At 37.5% G+C, this 21,821-nt stretch overlaps 1 protein-coding gene across 4 annotated transcripts in view; it reads right to left on the bottom strand.

Moving 5' to 3' along the window:
- Positions 1 to 21,821, bottom strand: part of CSMD3 (CUB and Sushi multiple domains 3) — a 647,755-nt gene that overhangs the window by 350,711 nt on the left and 275,223 nt on the right. For all 4 annotated transcript variants that reach the window (XM_065630191.1, XM_065630190.1, XM_065630189.1 and 1 more), the window contains one exon: positions 9,099 to 9,220. In XM_065630191.1, coding sequence (XP_065486263.1) covers positions 9,099 to 9,220 — 122 coding nt within the window. The remainder of the gene's footprint in view (positions 1 to 9,098; positions 9,221 to 21,821) is intronic.

Raw genomic sequence — 21,821 nt, forward strand, 5'->3', positions numbered from 1 at the left:
CCTTTTCAGGAAAGACGGGCCGGCCAAGCGTGGTGGTGGAGTTGCTCTTTACGTGAGAGAGCAACTAAAATGTATAGAGTACTGTCCAGGTGCGGTTGAGGAGTGAGTTGAGAGTCTGTGGGTAAGAATTAAGGGGCAGGCTGGCAGGGGTGATACTGTTGCGGGAGTCTATTACAGGCCACCAGATCAGAGTGAGGAACTTGATGAGGCCTTCTATGGGCAGCTGAGAGCGGCCTCACAGTCACAGGCTCTGGTTGTTATGGGGGATTTTAACTACCCTGATATTTGCTGGAAGGACCTCTCAGCCAGCCAGCCTCAGTCTAGGAGGTTCCTCCAGTGCATTGATGATAACTTTCTGATGCAAATGGTGGAGGAGCCGACTAGGAGAGGTGCGCTGCTGGATCTCGTCCTCGCTAACAAGGAGGGTCTGGTCGAAGCAGTAAAGGTGGGGGGCTGCCTTGGTTGCAGTGACCATGAGATGGTGGAGTTCAGAATGTTATGTGGCGGGAGCAGAATAGCAAGCAGAATTGCAACCCTGGACTTCAGCAGGGCCAACTTTGGCCTTTTCAAACAATTGCTGGGGGAAGTCCTGTGGGCAAGGCTGCTTGAAGGTAAACGGGTCCAAGATAGTTGGTTAACGTGCAGGGACTGCTTCTACCAAGCTCAAGATCAGTGCATCCCGACGCGCAGGAAGTCAAGGAGGGGAGCCAGGAGACCTGCGTGGTTAAACAGGGAACTGCTGGGCAAACTCAAGTGGAAGAGGAGGGTTTACAAATCATGGAAGGAGGGGCTGGCCACTTGGGAAGAATATAAGGCTGTTGTTAAAGGATGTAGGGAGGCAACTAGGAAAGCCAAGGCCTCCTTAGAGTTAAACCTGGCAAGAGGGGTCAAGGACAACAGGAAGAGGTTCTTCAAATACATGGCAGATAAAACTAACACCAGAGGCAATGTAGGCCCACTGATGAATGGGGTGGGTGCCCTGGTGACAGAAGATACAGAGAAGGCAGAGTTACTGAATGCCTTCTTTGTCTCTGTCTACTCTGCCAGAGGCTGTCCTGAGGAGCCCTGTGTACCTGAGGCCCCAGAAGAAGGCAGGGCAATGGAGGAGTTTGCCTTAATTGATGAGGACTGGGTTAGGGACCAGTCAAGCAATCTGGACATCCATAAATCCATGGGTCCAGATGGGATGCACCCGCGGGTGCTGAGGGAGCTGGCTGAAGTTTTTGCTGGACCACTCTCCATCATCTTTGCCAAGTCTTGGGAAACGGGAGAGGTGCCTGAGGACTGGAGGAAAGCAAATGTCACTCCGGTCTTCAAAAAGGGCAAGAAGGAGGACCCAGGCAACTATAGACTGGTCAGCCTCACCTCCATCCCTGGGAAAGTGATGGAACACCTTATCCTTGGTGCCATCTTAAGACATATCAAGGATAAGCGGGTCATCAGGGACAGTCAACATGGCTTCACCAAGGGGAAGTCGTGTTTGACCAACCTCATAGCCTTTTATGAAGACATAACAAGGTGGACTGATGATGGCAGAGTGGTGGATGTGGTCTACCTTGACTTCAGTAAAGCATTTGACACAGTCTCCCACAGCATCCTCACGGCTAAACTGAAGAAGTGTGGACTGGATGATCAGGCAGTGAGGTGGACCGCGAACTGGCTGAAGGAAAGAAGCCAGAGAGTCGTGGTCAATGGGGCGGAGTCTAGTTGGAGGCCTGTATCTAGTGGAGTCCCTCAAGGGTCGGTACTGGGACCAGTATTATTCAATATATTTATCAACGACATGGATGAGGGAATTGAGTGTACTATCAGCAAGTTTGCTGATGACACCAACCTGAGAGGAGTGGCTGACACGCCAGAAGGCTGTGCTGCCATCCAGCGAGATCTGGACAGGCTGGAGAGTTGGGCAGGGAAAAATTTAATGAAATATAATAAGGGAAAATGTAGTCTTGCATCTGGGCAGGAACAACCCCAGGTTCCAGTATAGGTTGGGGAATGACCTATTAGAGAGCAGTGTAGGGGAAAGGGACCTGGGGGTCCTGGTGAACAGCAGGATGACCATAAGCCAGCACTGTGCCCTTGTGGCCAAGAAGGCCAATGGCATCCTGGGGTGTATTAGAAGGGGGGTGGTTAGTAGGTCGAGAGAGGTTCTCCTTCCCCTCTACTCTGCCCTCGTGAGACAGCATCTGGAATATTGTGTCCAGTTCTGAGCCCCTCAGTTCAAGAAGGACAGGGAACTGCTGGAGAGAGTCCAGCGCAGGGCAACAAAGATGATTAAGGGAGTGGAGCATCTCCCTTATGAGGAAAGGCTGAGGGAGCTGGGTCTCTTTAGCTTGGAGAAGAGGAGACTGAGGGGTGACCTCATTAATGTTTATAAATATATAAAGAGTGGGTGTCATGAGGATGAAGCCAGGCTCTTCTCAGTGACAACCAAGAGTAAGACAAGGGGTAATGGGCTCAAGCTGGAACACAAGAGGTTCCACTTAAATTCAAGAAGAAACTTCTTCTCAGTGAGGGTGACGGAACACTGGAACAGGCTGCCCAGGGAGGTTGTGGATTCTCCTTCTCTGGAGACATTCAAAACCCGCCTGGACGCCTTCCTGTGTAACCTCACCTGGGTGTTCCTGCTCTGGCAGGGGGATTGGACTAGATGATCTTTTGAGGTCCCTTTCAATCCCTAACATTCTGTGATTCTGTGAAATGAAAAGGAAGCAGGTGAAGATATAAAACCAAAAAATTGTGCCTTGGTATAGTGCTGGAAACAGACGTTTTACTCCACCAGCAATGAGGCAAATTTCTTATGTTAAGCTAAAGCAGAGGGATATACAAACTAATATTATTGTACACAATACATAAAATTTGTATTTTTTAGGTATTAGCTAAGAACAAAATAATTAAATTCACAATTCTTATATTGGCAAAATATCCAGAGCATTTGAAGTACCATAATTTAAGAACTCATATAATGAAGAATTGCCATATGATTTCACTTTACCTGTCAAACAGGTAATTTGTGCATTTATAATCTACAAATTTGCATATGTCTTTCATTTTATTGGTTGTTTTTTTCTACCATATGCATATTAATAGCAGATAACAGCTTTCTTTCCCTCATTGTCTGGAATTTCATCATGTGTATCATTCATTCTGTGTTTTAAAATTAACAATAAAGACTTTCTGAAAAAGGTCAAGGAACAGCTGCAGAACTTCTATCACTGCAAGCATCAGTAGATATTTGAGTTATGGAAGCAATAAAACATTCAAAATGAGGTTTTGTCATCCAGACAACACAATACAGAATATCTTGCAATGTTTATAACAACATGAAAATGCTTTCACCATGATAATTATTTAAATTCAAGAAATTACATTTAATGTTTTAGAATATCAAATAGTGATGGTTGCCAGCTTTAGCAAAAAAAAAAAAGCTAAAATCAATCCACTCAGTGTTTTCTCTGTTAAGATGAGATGTTGTGGACATTTAGTGCAGGGAAATTTAAATACACTTGCTATTTTTAATCACAAGTAAAGTTATCACGGTTTGTGCCGAAGCACGTTTCACAGAAAAGGCTTTTCTCTTTTTTCTATTGAGTTGATATTAACTGAATCAGTCTTCCAGTAGGGAAAAAAAAAAAAAAAAAGAAGAAAAGTTTTGGTTTCTAGAAATATATCTATATATAAACACAAATATATATGGGTTAAACCCATCAGAAGTCATTAGCTTCCTCTACCCATGGTTTACTTACACAAAACTCTACATAAAATAAGTTTTCTGCTCTGGGCTTTTTGTTTCCACCTCAGAGGTTGCAAACTGCTGTCTCAGTTTGCACTCACTGTAAGAGAGTGATGGTTTTGCTCCACCGCCAACAAGGCTTGGGGATGAATAGCATGTCTCGTTAACTGCATGAGGCAAGAGACCAACAGCAATGCAGTACAAAGCTAAGGAGGTAGCTGATTGCCTGGGACAATATTTCTATTGTATTGATATTAACCTTATTTCTGAAACCAGTCAGAAAAGAAGATCAGACAGTATCAGCCCTGGAGTACACATGTAGAATGTCCATTTACACTAGAGTTAAAGTTCCTTCCAGGGTCTTTCATCTAGTACTTTCTCCCTTAGAAGATTCTCAATTTCTGAGCTATTTTGTTGCAAATGATGCAACAGAAGGATCTCTGAAATATCAGATCAATAAGTCCTGAAATACTAGGATCAATAAGTCCTCATGGTTCTTGTGGCTATGATATAAAATATTATAAATATTACCGTGTAACAATGAACACCATGACATTATTTGTTGTAGTCATTATAAATAACTCTTTATGGCTAATCTTCATTACACGTCAATGACAGTTTTTACTTCAAGGCAAGCATCAAAAATTATGCCTTTTAGCAGTCATGCAAGGCAAGCACTATTATGTTCAGACCAATAAGGCAATATTAGCATGAATCAAAACTGAACACATTAAACCACTGATTATGTAAGCAAAAAACTTTATACATGCAAATTCTTCAATATATGCTAGAAAAAAGTTGATTTAACTTGCAATACGATCCCATTGTCTTTTAACCTCAACAAATTTAGGTTCTTCTAATCAGTACTAGACAGCTTTTCTATTTATACTGAAAACTATAAACATATCTGAACGTTGTTTCAGATAACATTGTAAACCTTTATATACCCACTGTTTTAGAAACCTCATAATTATCTGTGAGTCTGCACTTAATTGCAGTATCAAAGAGGTATAATTATGTCCAACCACTAACATGCAAAGAACAGTATTTTCTGGGTAATGCTGAAGCTATTATAAACATATCTATAATTAACAGTGTAACTCCTTGCACTAGAATCTGCCCATGATGAAACTAAGATTTCTTGTAATCTCGTCGTTTCAGTGGTACATGACAGAAGAGCAGGAATAGTCTTCAACCTCCATTTTTTGAAATAATATATCTCGCTTAATCTACCATTTCTTCTTTGCATTATTATTACTGACAAACTCTCTGAAGCACCATCTACTAACAAGTATTCTTGATTATGTCCTTATTTAGAAGTTCATATTTAATTTGAAATAAGTGACCCATTCCTAACTATAGTTTTCACTCTTTTACTATATCCTCAACACTTTCACAGTATTAAATACGTGAGAAGACAGATATATATGTAAATTTTGGTCATTTAAATTTGACTGGCTTCCAGTTGCCCACCAAGCCACTCTATCACTCCGCCTCAGCAGCACAGGAGGTGAAAAATGGGATGAAAAAATCATGGGATGAGATAAGAACAGGGAGATCACTCACTAGTTACCATCATGGACAAAACAGACACAACGTGGGAAAGATTAATTGCAGAGTAGGAAAGTGAGAAATAAGAGCAAAACTAAAGCCACCTTCCCCTTATCCCCTTTCTTCCCAGGCTCAGCTTCACTTCTTTGATCCTGACTCTTCTGTTTCTTCCTTTCCCCCAGGTGGTGCAGTGAGACAGGCAATTGGGGTTACAATCAGTTTGTAACACTTCATCTCTGCAGCTCCGATCTCCTCACGCTCTTTCCCTGCTCCAGTGTCGGGTCTCTCCTATGGGAAATAGTCCTTCATGACCTTCTCCACCATGGGTACTTCCCATAGACTGCAGTTCTTCAAGAACTTTCTTACAGGTAGATGAGGTTCTTACAGACACAGTTTAGTGCTAGTGTTAGGTTCACAGCTAGACACAATGATCTTGAGGGTCTCTTCCAAGCAAAATGATTCTATGATTCTACGATTCTAAGAACTGCTCCAGCATGGGTCCTTTCCATGGGGTGCAGTCCTTCAGGAGTACACTGCTCCAGTGCGGACCCCCATGGATTCACAGGTCTTGCCAACAAATCTGATCTAGTGTGGACTCCTCTCCATGAGCCACAGTTCCTGCCAGAAACCTGCTCCTGCATGGGCTCTGGACGGGGTCAAAGCCTCCTTCAGGGCACATCCATCTGCTCTGACATGGGGCCATTCACGGGCTGCAGGGTGGGTATATGATGCACTGTGGACCTCCATGGGCTGCAGGGAATAACCTGTATTGCCACAGTCTTCTCCACAGGCTATGGTGGAATCTCATCTCCAGTGCCTGGAGCACGTCCTCCCACAACTTTTTCACTGACCTTGGTGTCTCCCGTTTTGTTTCTCTCACATTTTCCTCACTCCTCCCCCTCAGCTGCTGTTGTGCAGCATTTTTTATCCTTAACTATGTTATCACAGAGGTGCCACTAACTTGCCCGATTTGCTCAGCTGTGCCCCGTAGTGGATCCATTTTGGAGCCAGCTAGAACTGGCTCTGTCCAACATGTTGGCAGCTTTTGATCATTTCTCACAGAAGTCACCCCTGAAGCCTCCTGCTATTAAAACCTCACCATGTAAATGCAATATGTAAGTACTAATCAAAACAAACTGAATCATGCATGCACTGAAATATTTTACTGAACCAGTAGAGGTTCAACCTATGAATTATACTTCATCACCAAATATTAAAACTGGGTGTATGCTTATACACATTTTATCAATCAGGGACTGAAACAATTTTGATGTTATGCTAACATGCTACTTCGTAGTATTTACAGTTTCAGAAAAAAAAATATAAAATAACTTTTTACAAAGCCTTTATTTGAACTACTGTAGGCATGACCTCTGACTACAGAGGGTGTTTATTTTGTTTTCGTTAGAACTGGAATTTATACACATGGAATAGCTTGATCTTCTAAGTGTCTTGAGAGAAAGGTGAACTAGCCTAACTGCATGTCTCCAGTACAAGAGAGATGTGCAGCTACTGGAAAGAATCCAGTGAAGGGACACCAAGATGATTAAGGGACTGGAGCATCTCTCGTATAAGGAAAGGTTGAGAGAGCCGGTCTTGTTTAGCCTGGAGAAGCGAAGGCTCAGGCAGACCTTAAAGTGTATAAATACCTGAAGGGTGGATGTAAAGAAGATGGAATCAAACTCTTTCCAGTGATACCCAGTGACAGGATCTGAGACAATGGGCACAAACTGAAACATGAGAGATTTTGTCTGAACATCAGGAAACAGTCTTCCACTGTGAGGGTGACCAAGCACTAGCACTGGTTAACCGGGGAGATTATGGAGTCATCATCCTTGGACATGTTCGAAGACCATCTGGGCAATTGCTTCTAGGTGGCTCTGCTTGAGGGGAGTTCAACTAGGTGATCTCCAGAGGTCCATCCCAACCTCAATCATTCTGTAACTCTGTGGACCACACTGACAAGAGAAAATGAATTTGTTCTTTTCTTAATTTTTCACTCAGCTTTAAATTCAAAGTTCCTTAAAAGCAAAAACTGGAAATTTGTAAGGAAAATAATGCTAAGGAATAATGGTCTTGAATGCTTCAGTAAAAAATACTTTTGGTCAAAATGAAATTCTGAGGTTTCGAAGATAACACTGCATCATCATGTTGTGAATTGATGGGGGGGAAGGCAACATTAAAACATTAATCCTGGTGGCGGGGAGGAGGGAGGCTTGAGTGCATCCACCACACCCAAGTGTAAACCTTAACATTCTTGAAGTCATTAACATCTTAACCCCACAGTCACCTGTGACTTGCCAGTAGCTATGTACCAGTCTATGAGCTTAAAGTTTTGCTTCTACCATTTGTAGAATGTATCAAGTCTTATTTCGCTTCTTTGTTATGTAGACATGCCCTTGCTGCATTTAAGAAATAATTTTATGAAAAATACGTCTTAAAAAAGTATTACATTCATTCTATACAATAGCTCAATGGTGCTTTTCAAGCCATTTAAAGCACTTGTTCAAAGTGTAAGAGCTCCATTTAATTTCCGCAAACAGTATGATATTAAATTCTACCCGCTGCCACATTTGACAGAACTTTCTCTCTGAAATTCTAGATATGCACAGATTTCATCTTGCCTACTAATAGTTTTTGATCAAAGAAATAAAAATTTGAGGCTTCTTTGGGCCAGAGAAATTGGTCTTTTAAACTTTGTGCCCATCTGTGGGAGAGAGACTGTGTAATTTTTCAAGGACTCTTGCCACATTTTTTGTGATCTATAAATTGGATCAATTAGATCTTCATTATGAGTATTCTAATAACTTGATTAAATATGTGTTTTTTTCTTCTTCCAAAGTGGAACATAAGGATGGCTTTCACACAGGACTTTGTAAGATTAGTGAAAGAAATGAACCAATGTAGCTAAATGGTTTCTGAAATGTAATCAGGTTTTGACTGAGTCCTCTGGCTTCCTGATTAATAAACACAGGTGCAAAGGGGCAGGCCTTCTAGGCTCCTCTGATCAATTAATGGAGTGTGATGCAGATGGCAATATAAGATAGAAATTAGCAGGTAGAATACATTCCTGTAGCAGCAATGACAGATGTTTGTAGTCCTTTATAAAATATTCCTGAGCTGTCCAGCTAATTTTTATTTTATTTTATTACATCTAAACAAGTCCATTACTCTCAGTTCAGATAAAATGATACACCTGGAAAAAGAATATAGTTGTTGCTGCCACGTGTCTGGGTCTTGAATTTAAAGACAACTGGTGACATAACTTAGCTTTATTGCTTTACTTTGACTCATCTGACATTATCAGAACTCCTAGTACTTTTGGTTTAAAGTGTAGGTATAAAGCATAAGTGATTGTAATATAGTGGTTCAGACAACGAAAGAAATTATAGAACTTTAGAACAGTCCTTCATGAAATGAAAGTGAATTAATGAACTTCAATGATTTCTCACATAGTCTAAGGTCAAACATGTTATAAACAGCATTATACGCAAAACAGCTCTACTAATTACAACACAAAATTGATGGACCCATGACATTGCTTCATACCATTGGTTTGTTGCTTCTGGGAATTCATTTAGAGAATCACATAAAAAACATGATGCCATCTACTTGGCATATGAAAAGCAAAACACTCTTAGTGGAAACAACAGGTTCTAACATCTGTCCATATTCATCTAATATCAGCCATTTCTTAGAAATGGCTGCAATGCACCAAGTACAGCAGCTGGACTGTAGAGGCAAATCATGTTAGTGAAAAATGTCATGGTTTACATTTTTTTTTTCCCAAGAAAAGCCAGAATTTCAAACTTACCTTATTATTATTGATAGCTGTGATGACCCACACACATTGAGCATTGCTGTCATACTGGAATGGAAAATTGGGTGATGTGAAAGTACCTCCAGGTCCCTGAAGATTTGATCCACAAGTCTTGACTGCAAAATGAAAGTTCACCATTTAATTCACATACAAAATACGTGTATCAGACTCATAAACCAAGCTCTAATTTATATTAATCAAGATGTGAAGGATTAAAATGCCATTGAACAAAAATAGAACCACCTCATACAAGATAATAGAATATTCATGTTTAGCTATTCTAACAAAATAAAATAGACTTTCTTTTGTGTCCAAGATTATAATATTTTAAAAAGTAGTATATTTGGAGTAAAGTAACTACAGTAAGAGAAACTGCTCCATTTATTTTTAAAATAAAATTTCAAGAAGTAATTTATGTCATTGCCTTCACTACTGTCTTGAAAGACAAGAGTTTATATAGTGGAACACAAAGATCACTTTTGTCACTGTACACTTTTTGTGTATATATATTGGTGTATGGCATATCAGCAACCCATGTCCAACCCATTTTACCAATGGCTGAACCACTGAAAACTTCAAAGGAATCTTGTAGAAGTTACACTTACATAAAGTAGTTTTATGTATTTTTAAAGACTACGAAAGGCATTTATTTACAAATCAAAGTCTGTATGGTTATTTACAGCAGCATATCTTAAATAAAACAAACTGATATCCTTATTTACTGTAGGTTGCATCTCACATCACAAATAACACAAAGGACATAAACTGTGTGCTTTCTGCTTGAGAATGACATTTTTAAGGCAGTAAATTCATAGTCTGTTGAAGACAATAAAAGTTTTATTGTTGGTTCCTTGATATTCAGATCTTTGCTGAATGCACTGTTGCTTATCTTTTCCTGTATGAAGCTGTAGAGCTGACATGCAACTTCAATTAAATGTAAGCTTCCCCCATTTTTCCAGTGATTATTATGACACCAAAAATAAACTGCAGAAGCTAAAAAATTATTACTTCATCTGTATTCTGACAGACCATCTTGCTTAACTTAATTAAAAAAAAATCACACTAAGATATGTGAAATTATCTGGTGGAGGGAAACATAGTGACAGAAGATGAGGGAAAGGCTGAGGTAATAATGCCTTCTTTGCCTCGGTCTTCAGTAGTCAGAGGAGTTGTGCTCCAGGTATCCAGCCTCCTGAGCCAGAAGACGGGGATGGGGAGCAGAATGAAGCAGCAATAAACCAAAGTGAAATGGTCGGTGACCTGCTACACCACTTAGACGCTCACAAGTCTATGGGGCCAGATGGGATACAACCAAGGGTGCTGAGGGAGCTGGCGGAGGTGATCACTAAGTGAGTACTTTCTGTTCAGCAGTAACTGTAGTGAAAGCAATGTTCTACTATAATATGACAATATAATATTCTAATATGCTAATATTTTATGTTCAAGTCTATAATCCACAGTTTGCCAATAAAACAAAATCAAAAACATTCTTATGTGATTTTTTTTACCCGGTAATTTATATCTGCCTCTGAACCTCAGTACTGTATTTTCTCCTTCAATATCCTCATTTTTGCTTTTATCCCATTACCTGTTGTCTTTATCTCAACAAATATCACAGGTAGCTTGCCTCTGCCTCTGACTTTTTGTGCATCTCATGAAGATTTGTTCTTGATCCCTGCAACCTTTAAAGGGCTGCAGGGTACAGGCAGTATAGTATATACTTGTAAAACTAGGATGAATTCTAGTTTAGCTTTTCTTGATTATTAGAAAAATCTCTCAGAGACATAATGAGTGGTTTGCATAAACTTTTTTTCTTTATTTATTGAAAAATATAAATACTTGCTATATCTTTTTGCTTTAGGATATTCTTGACAACTCTTCTGAATTCAAGTAATTGCTCACGAGACAGTTCACCTAAGTGTGCACTGCTCTCATGGCTCTGTGCTGATTCTTAGATCACTGCAAAAGTAAGTAAAGTAGACAAAAAAATAAACTGTTTCCACTGGATTTTGGAATTACTGCCTCAGACGATTTACACAGTGCTTCACTTGAGTAAGTCTATTTAATGTGAGAAGAGTTGACAGATAACTTGAAAGTTGCAAAATTGTGAAAAAAATATATAATGGTGAGTTAACATCACATAACAGCTTTTCCTGACTTCTCGAATTTGTCCCTCCCTATTTTAAGGATCTGAGAACCCTAATGTACAATCTTGATATTGGTTAGTTGTCACTTGCATGGATGACTGGCTGTTTCCAAAATACAAAGAAGAAAGCAACTTCCACAGGCATTTAGATCATTCAGACTCATTCTTCATTAATAGGCCCTTCTGACATAAGGAACCTGTTTGAATATAGATATATTTGATGCCTAAGTGTTAAAATTCATTTTGGTTACTACTTCAACTCAAGATGGTGGAAATCCAAGCTAGCCTCAATTCATTAGTCAAAATCTGAGCTGCCATCTTTTGAAGAAATTGAAATATTGAAAGTGTGAATATCAGGAGATTAAGAATTATTATCATTAAGAAAGAGATCAGTTCCTTCCTGGCTTACTTTCATGTCTTTGAAGGTTTCTGTCCTGGCTACAGTTCATTATTATTCAAGAATATGTTTTATTTTTTGGAACTGATCTAGAGGCATGAATTAAATTACTGTTCCTATGCAGATAATTCATGTGTTTGAAGATTAGTTCTGATTGTGCTTCTGAATATTTTATATGGTATTTGGAAATACATAAGCATAGACACATGGATGCCTAATATCTTAAAAAAACATTAAATTTATACAACTTATGGTCACAGATGCATATCGAACGCACTCAGTAACTTTACTTACTCAATGACAACAATAAAATACGATCATGAGATGGACAAAATTTGACCCTTAATGTTTTTCATAAAATAGGGATTTTACTGCACCTGTCTAGAAGCAAATTACATCATGCCAATATGTATGATCTGCCATTTAGAGTTAATAAGGGTTGAATGTTTCTAAATCACTACCTTTATTTGAAGCGAAACTGTAAATTTTCCTAGAGTACCCTATCTGATTTCAGACACATTGTAAACACAGAAAAAAAAGTAATTAATTCATTTACTTAATAAAAATATGAATATGAATATTATTAAAATTATTATTAATATTAATTCATACATCAGACAAAACAAACTCAGAAGTCATCACTACCCTAAGCATGAAATCGGCTCTTGGTGGGAGACAGAAATCAATAAATCTGTGGTATGCTTTTGCCATTCCAATACTCCAATTGGCTCTTTAGACATTGTTCTGAGTTTTGTTATTGACTTCAGAGATTCACATGAATTTTATATTTGAGATTAGTGTGAAGGAAATAAAAAAATGATCAGTATGACAATTTTTCTAAGCAAAGATGATACAAATAAAGTTGCAGTTATGAAGCCTACACAAAAATATTTAGGTTACCAACTCTGTAGCTGTAACTGGTGAGCATTGGAAAACTAATATGATCAAAGGTGCAAAAGGAGGAATATTCCTTATGAAGTATGATTTATTTTCTGACCTATACAATAGCTGAAATTTATCCTCTCCACACATATTTAATTTATTTAAAATAAACAGAGAACCATAGTAGTTAATGGAGCTTTGTAGATGCAAAGGAGACAAAAACCTTATGTATGAGTTTAAAAACAAGTATCTTTTTTTTTTTTTCCTTAAAATAAAAATCTCTGGTGTCAATAAAGATTTTTCCTTTAAAAATATATATCCTTGCCTCACACACTTAAAATGCCTAACTTCCTGAGACATCTACTTTTCTATTTCCCTTGTAATTAAAAAAGACCCTCTGAAAGAAATAAATTTATTCTACCAATGTATACATTTGCTTTCTAACTGCCAGAGAAAATGTGAAAACCACGAAGTTAACACAAATCTACATTAAGAAACCCTGAATGTTAATTATGCATATGGAAGTATGTCATACAAACTGTAAAGGAAAATAAAATTTAGTGAAAACTATTTACTATGATAACATATAACAGAGAGAAAATATTAAAGAAGATAATTTTCTTTTTGCAGTCCTTAAGGCTAACTCAAATAAACAGATTTTGTTTGTTATATAAATAAGCATAAACCTCCATCAAAAAATCTAGCATCACCACCAAAACTGTGAAAGCATAAGAAACAATGCATTATTCTGAGAACAAAGGTAAACAAGAGACACCTTCAGTATGGGGAAGAAAAGAAACATAATCACTGTCTAAGTGTGTGCAAAAGTCTCAGCTTTATGTGTAAAACAAGAAAGTTCAGCTTGTTAGAGTTCCATGGAAAATTTTCTAAATCAAAGGTAAAGTCAGAATTTAGTTGGATTTAATTGGAAATTTAACTGGAAAGCTCTTAGCAAGGCCACTCACTCAAAGGAGTCTAAATAGGAAAAACAATTAAGCAACTGGAAAAAGACAAAATAGTGAACTTACTTAGTAATAGAAGTTTAGGCTTATCTTATTTGAGTTGCAAGGAAAAAGAAAAGTTCTTTAAAAAGAATAATCTGTTTACATCTGACAGCTGCTTCTATTCAGCTATGATTTCTGTATACTACATGAGTTTATTCAGACAGCATATCTCACAGTAAATTTTGTTATTGCTATGGCTCATGCTGTATAGCTATGACACATTTCAGAATAATAAAAAGAATACAGTACAGAAGTCAAAAAAATAAATCTAAGTAGTCTATTAAGAGCATATGAAGCAGAAAACACATGCCAAAAAAAATCTCAGTGAAATTTTCCAGATTAAGAAGTTCTTCCATTCTTTCATTTGCTTAGGTGGAGCTGGGCAGAACCAGGAAGGGCTGTCAGTACCCTCGGAGTCCTATGAAAATCCCTTAGCTAACAGCTGTATCGCACTAAGTTTCTGCAAAAGTCATCTGTGTGTCACTACCTGCCTGGAACACCTTTCAAAGGGATTATTAAAGAGGAAAGGATTTCTTTTAATGATCCCATTCAGGATAATAAAAAAAAAAGCTATTTGTCTTTGTTTTTTTTTCCTTTTTCTTTTTTTTTTTCCCCACTATGCTTGAGTGTAGCAGAATCTGAAGCTAAGTAAGGCTGATTACCTGACTCAGAATAGCATTGCTTTTGATGAAGGACACTTTCTAGAGATCCAGAACATGCATTTCAAGACAGACACAGTTCTCTTGGAAAGACATTTTTTGTGGTTCTGAAGAAGTTTCAAAATGTGAACTAAACCAGTGGTCTCCAAAGTGGAGTGTGTGCACCCCAGGGGCTGTCCAAGATAACTCATTGGGGAGCAGAAAGAAAATATTAGAACTTCCATGGTACAGGTACATAACTCATGAAAAAAAAAACATAGACACTTTTGAAGTGGTATTTAACAAGGCATGGAAATTTTTAATAAAATGTTACACCTGAAGTCTAATTGTAGAAATTTAACTGTGAATATTTAAAAAATATTGTTAAATATTTTACTAGCAATTCTTCATTGGCAATGCTTTCTATAAGAAGCAGAGCTAACAGCACTTCCTGTCATTACTATACAATTAGTCAAAGCTTCTGTAACCTTGGTTCACTGCCTGACTAATCACCATCAAGAAGATGGCAACTTACAATCAGACCACTAAAGTGTTCGGATATCAAAAGTGCAAGTTTAGAGAGAAATTCACTGCTAAAGTGCCTGTGAGTTCACTGGTAGCCATCTATTTCCCAGAAACACTGAACCATTTTTTACTATATATTTTCCACTGCTATAATGACTGAGATGAACATCTTTGTAGAAATCTCATATCAAAATAGGTTTTAGAATTTGGAAACAGCAAATCCTCTGACAGAGCCAAGTCAGTAGTTGAATTCAGAGTGTTTTAACACACTAAAAGCATTTTCATTTAAATGCTGGTCACAGTGGGAAAAAAAAGAGCTGATTTCACCAGCACTCTATCTTAAATGTTTATCATGTAATAAAAAAATTACAACGACTTTTCCACTAAAAACTCTGCTGTTAGACAGCACTTAATAGAAAAAGAAAACCAAAAAATATCGAGTTTGTATTAGTAGAATATGATTAAAAAAGAAGATTCTTTTGGTAGAATATTGTTTTTCTAGAGTAGCTTCTTACAGGAGCAAATCTGAATTAATTCTATCACTAATTCCCATATTGGTCTTGAGATTTCTGGGCATTTGTTTTGGTCTACAGGACACATAAAAACACCGCAGCAAGACCTATTCATTTAGTGCCTCCAGATTGTAAGTCTTCCTGCAGAGTGCCGTCCATACAACAGGCAAAGCTCTGCTGATTTGGAAAGGAAAGGGATGATTAGCTATGAAAGCACAATTGACTTGCTCTTCAGCAGAAAAACTTACAATTTGTGAAGAGACACCTGAAATAAAATACTGGGATATAGGCCACAACAGACTAAGTGGTAGTCCACTGCTAGAATTTACTCAATACTGTGCAAGTTATGCACAGACTAAACAAACTGAACAGAAATACTAATGTTATGCAAGTAATTATCTTGTATTATTAATGTGTTGAACTCAAGAGCTTAATAGTAACATAATTCTTTTTCTTCTCACTGGTATCAAGTAATCATGAATTTTAGCTAAAAGTCATTGAAGAGTGAACAGAATGTAGTTCATTTTTATAAGACTGGAAAATACCAGAGTGCCAATATATAATTTTAATCTGAAAATAATTAACAAAAATATCTATTTCAGAAAATTTTTCCTCTGGAAATATTTACAGTCTTTTCTGCTATCTCAAGTGCTGCACAGAATTAACCTTTGGGTAAGGTTTTTAGACAGTTTTTGGTTTCTTTGTTTCAAAGTTATATCACTTATATTCCCTCTGAATTATTGAGACAGAAATTTGAAGACAAAGCAAAGCAGACATAAAACCTCTTAAAAACAAGGGATGAGCCCTTTCTCTAACTACCTATCTACCTATTTGAACAGCTTTTCAGTGCTTGTCTCAGTATTATATGTTAGAATGATGGAATTTTAATTGAAATTAAATCAAATACAAAATGCTGCAGATGTGATGTTTTCACCTAACAATTTCACATTATACTTTCAGTCAAACGTAAGGGAAAGTAGAAAGAGAAGGAAAAACCAGCACTTCAAATGATTTAATAAGGTCAAAAGATAGAGCAGATCTTGAACCAGCTTCTCACAATTTTCTTTTAGGAAAAAACCCCTCATTTTTATTACATAAATTTATTTAGAAATCGGAGATATCACCTCACAGTTAGCATCAACCTTTTAGAAAAATAATCCTTGCAATCAACTCTTATTGTTTTGCAAAGCAGGAAGAAACAATTTTTTGAGAAGAAAAAAATCCAGTTAACAGTTTTATATTCTGCCCAAGAAATATCAAGTAAATTTAAACAAATTTTCTAGTTCTGTGGAAAGATCAGCAGAATCTTTCCATTTTATTGAGAAACAGCTTTTACAATTAATGCTGGTAGACGGAGGACAACTTGTAACTTTCTTATGGAATTGTTCCTGTATTTAAATTCTTTAAACTACAGTACCCTCTTTGTAGATGCTCTGCATTTCAGCTTAGAAAAATTCTACCCAAGTTACGAGAGTGTACGTCATTCTCTCTAGACAAGGATAGGATTCCTTAGAACTCCTCCTTTATTTGTAAAAACAAAGTAACTTTTATTACTTTAACTAGGAAGGTGAGTAGTCAGACAGCCATACACTTCATATATTTTTCCAAGGCAAGGGATACTCCTGTCAACTTGGTATCATATCTGTGCAGATTTTGAGAGTAATGTTTTTCTCTCAGCTCTCTTGCTTCCCTTACATTCTCAGCTATCCAGCTTTCAGATGCCTCAAGTTCTTTGTTCTCCCTTTTCTCATTTTCTCTAGGCAATACTCTAATTTGCAAATTTTTTTTCATAAGTTACTAGTTTTAATTATTGGTTTTCAAATTTTCTTTTGGTGCTCATAGGTGCTCAGGTTTTTGGACATGAGATCATGTACTTGTATCTATATATAGAATAGTTTGCTATGTCTATCTAAAAAAACCAATAAAATATCAATATTTGTATACTTTAATGAATACAGAAGCTCTCACAGTACGCTGGGTTTTAATCTTATTTACGGAAATGAGAACACATTTAATTATAAGCTTGTAATTTTTTCCATAGGTTTTTTAGATAGTGTCCCTTTAGTTGTTGCTCTGGAAACTAGAATTATTACTAAGCAGGACTGAAATAAGTAATGATAAGATTTGGATCTTCACATAGGAGAATGTATATACAGGTAAAACTTAACAGACATCGCTAGGCATATAATGGTAGACAACAGCTAGAAAACAGGACTTTATTAAATTAAAAAGTCCATCTGAGTAATCAGGAATATATTTTATTGTCTTTATGAAGAGCTACATTTAATGCATATTCTAGATATTACTCATTTACAATATGTCACAAAACTGTATCACATGTGAGAGAAAAATCACATCTAGTAAGACTTCTGGCTAAAGATTTAAAAATCATTTTTGAAGACTAATTATTTCAGTTTCATAATACCTCTTTGAGGTGGAAAGGCATGTAAATTTTGAAAATATCCCCACTTAAAAAAATTATTGACTGTTTTCAGATGATCTAAATTTGGTTGACTTTCTTAATCCTTTTTTATTCTTTACTGAGCACCTCTGTAAGCATAGCACTAGACAACAGAAAACACCAGGACAGGTGCACTTTAAGATATCTGATAAAGGCTTCAGGTCACACAATTCAATGACAAGCCCAGAATTCCTCATTCCAGGCTCTTGTTTTAGTTATTAGGTCACTCATCTTTTGGCATTGCTCAGGCATACTATATTCCTGGGAGAATCTGTTTAAATCATCTCTATGTCTCTATTTAAATAATCTCTAGAGTTATGGAAATTATACATTAAATATCAAGTACCTACCCTAACCAGCATCCAAATCCAGATTATTTCCTACAGTATACCACTTGCATTTTGCCTAGACTACTTGAAGTCGTTTAAGTTAATTATTTTAGATTTCCTTCAAGGAGAAAGCATCCTCCCCACATACGCAAGCAGCTTTGCCATATTCAAGCATATCACATAATGGGATGTAGTTCCTGGAATAACTTGTGAAAATATTCTGAAGAACACCAACAAGCTATCAATGACCAACAGGGAAAATAAATTACTGGCGTGTACCATGCAAAATATTAAATCTTCTTGTCCACCTCAGAACCAGACATGTTTCTAACTTTGAAACAACCTTCCTGTATCTCCATTTATTCTCTCTCTGACACAGTCACTTATACCTTAAATGGTGATGATAATAATTTATTGTTTCTTGGTAAGAGTATGAAAATTTCTCAACTTTGTTAGCCATGCTTGAGCCTAGAAGAAGTGCTAACACTCTCTCTCCAAATTAAAAAAAAAAAAAAAAGGCACTTCAACTAACAGACTATATTTGGCTAAAACTGTTATTTTTTCCACTCAGTGTTGACTTATATGGACATCATGTAATAATATAATGTCATAGAACCACAGAATCATAGAATCATAGAATAGTTTGGATTGGAAGGGATCTTTAAAGTTCAACTTCCATACAATGAGCAGGACATCTTCAATCAGACCAGGTTGCTCAGAACCATGTCCAGCTTGCCTTGTACAGCCTTAGTCTCTGATTCATAATGATATTTTGAGGTTTCCTGTAATGCGATAACATTAACTATCTAGCTCTGTGTTAATACGTAGTTCTTACATGAGACTTTTCAGATCTTATAGGCGTTTGTAAAGATTCTTAAAAATTCAGTTTTTATTTTTCTCATTGCCCAGTTTCCATGTTTAAGAGCTTGAAGACATCAAATTTTGGTGAGTTACTTTTAAATAAAACTTCTTATGTTTGAAGAGTTCAATTTCTCTGGCAGTATAAAGAGTAGTACCTTTAGCTTGCTATTGGTGTCTCAGTTATGTTAGTTCTGCATTAATAAGACTTTCACTGCATCATATGCACTGCAGTTTCAGTTGTCTATATGACTCTAAACAAACTTAAAGTCATAAATAATCAGGAACTACAGGCTTTTGTCATTTAAAGTTTAAGTATACACTTTATTCTTCACTCTTTCTTTAGGAAAAATACAACTCTTCTGTACTTCTGTATTGCAATACAGCTTACCTAATTTTGGTTTTGTTCCTGTGAAAGGGAGTGCATCAGCTAATATCAGTGAATTTATCAGTCTTTCAGTCCCTTTGTAATTTTTTCTGCCAGATGACCAGTCTTACAGTACAGTAATCAAGACAATATATGGTCCCATAATGGAATTTTTTCCCCTTTAGCAAACGCCAAATATATTTCAGCCTATCTTCCTTCTTTGTGATAAGTTTTTCACACATTACCTTGGAGAATTAATAAATGAAAACGAGTAGGGTAAAATAAAAATGCCAATAAGTGGTGCCTGTGAACTAGGCACTGAATAATGAGGTTCCAGTATAATTTGGGGAACGATCTGTTGGAGAGCAGTGTAGGGGAAAGGGACCTGGGGGTCCTGGTGAACAGCAGGATGACCATGAGCCAGCACTGTGCCCTTGTGGCCAAGAAGGCCAATGGCATCCTGGGGTGTATTAGAAGGGGGGTGGTTAGTAGATCGAGAGAGGTTCTGCTCCCCCTCTACTCTGCCCTCGTGAGACAGCATCTGGAATATTGTGTCCAGTTCTGGGCCCCTCAGTTCAAGAAGGATAGGCAACTGCTTGAGGGAATCCAGTGCAGAGCCACAAAGATGATTAAGGGAGTAGAGCATCTCCCTCATGAGGAAAGGCTGAGGGAGCTGGGTCTCTTTAGCTTGGAGAAGAGGAGACTGAGGGGTGACCTCATTAATGTTTATAAATATGTAAACGGTGGGTGTCAGGAGGATGGAGCCAGGCTCTTCTCAGTGACAACCAATGATAAGACAAGGGGCAATGGCTGCTACAAACTGGAACACAAGAGGTTCCACTTAAATATGAGAAGAAACTTCTTCACAGTGATGGTGACAGAACACTGGAACAGGCTGCCCAGGGAGGTTGTGGAGTCTCCTTCTCTGGAGACATTCAAAACCCACCTGGACGCATTCATGCCTAACCTGATATAGGTGTCCCTGCTCCGGCAGGGGGATTGGACTAGAAGATCTTTTGAGGTCCCTTCCAATCCTTAACATTCTGTGATTCTGTGATTCTGTGAACTGATGCGATGGAGTGCCTGTGAAGTCAAATGTCTGTCACTGCTTCTAGAATATGAGGCAATGCATCTCTTTCCTAGATCTAATGATTCTATGTTAGTTTAAAGAGATTTTTCTTCTTCTCACTACACATCAACTTTTAAAAAGTTAGAAAATGCTTCTTCACAAATAACCTAACACACACAAGAAAATAAATCTTAAAACTCTTAATGTGATTCATGGATAATTTCCTGTACTTGGGAAGATGTAGTCATTCTACCTGTACAAGAGTGAATTAATACTGAATAAATTCTTAATTAATACTAAAAGCATATTGAATTTGTTAAAATGACAATAGCAACTGCATATTTTATATCAATAAGCACCAGTGAATTGCCTAAAAACATAACAGATGACTGTAGGATAATGCAATAAATACCTAATACTAAGCTATACAAGGAATAGTCTCCCTAAGAAAGTGGCTAGATTTCGCACTATAATCAAAGTTTTACAACAGTAGATTTTCTCTGCATTTTACACAACAGAACAAATCACTATATTTTTCTTTCAACTTTGAAAACACTTGCAATAATCTCTAAGATCAATATAATCTAAAATTTGCTGTCCGCTATTGAGGCTTTGAATATGCCTTCTTTTCTCACTCCTAGGGGCTCAGATGACTTCGCTCGAAGTCAGCTCTGATGTGGTGCAGCTGTAAACAGGGATCAGCCTGCTGGAAAGTGTGTGTGACAAAGAGTTATAGTAAGCCCTGTTAGTCCTCACTACTCTCAGCCGATGCTGAATTTGATAGTTCAGACACATGGTCCTTGCCTGAGCTACTTTGCAGTGTGCCAATGCAAGTTTTGTGAGGAACAAGCAAGACCAAGACACCATGGTTAGTCTATGTAATGATGAGTAATGATCTAAGAGTGATGATCTCATTGGAATTACATAAATGCAGTATGATAACTCTCATGACTGAGAGTACTGCAGTGGATAGTTACAAGCTAGTCATGAAATACAGAAAAGGTAGAAGAGAACTGTTTGGCCTCTGTGTAAAAGAGAGGCTTGAGCACATGGAGTTTATCAAGAACAAGAGGACAGTTCTCTATAGAGGCTTTGTTTCAAAATCAGTGAGATCTCCATCAGAGGAGATCTCATAGTAGGTGTCTGCTACAGACCACCTGATTAGGACCAAACCTTCCCCAAATAACTCACAGAAGTCCTGGGCCTGCAGGCCCAAGTTCTAGGGGACTTCAACTACCTTGATATTTGCTGGGAAAGCAACACTAGTGCAAAAGCAATCTGGGAGACTTCTGTAGTGAACTTTGGACAACTTCCTAACACAGTGGCAAAATGTGCCAAACGGGAACGCTGCCGCCTTTTTAGACCTACTGTTCAAAAATAAGAAAGACTTATTTGGAGTCATGATCCTCAGTTTTGGCCTTTGCTGCAATGACGTAACATCAATAGAGTTTAAGACCCTAAAGGGCGTGAGAAAGACAAGTAGCAGAATGAAGACTAGACTTCAGAAGTGCAGTTAACTGGACCAACCT

Source organism: Caloenas nicobarica, chromosome 2 (genome assembly GCF_036013445.1).
Source record: "Caloenas nicobarica isolate bCalNic1 chromosome 2, bCalNic1.hap1, whole genome shotgun sequence".
NCBI classification, from domain to species: Eukaryota; Metazoa; Chordata; class Aves; order Columbiformes; family Columbidae; genus Caloenas; species Caloenas nicobarica.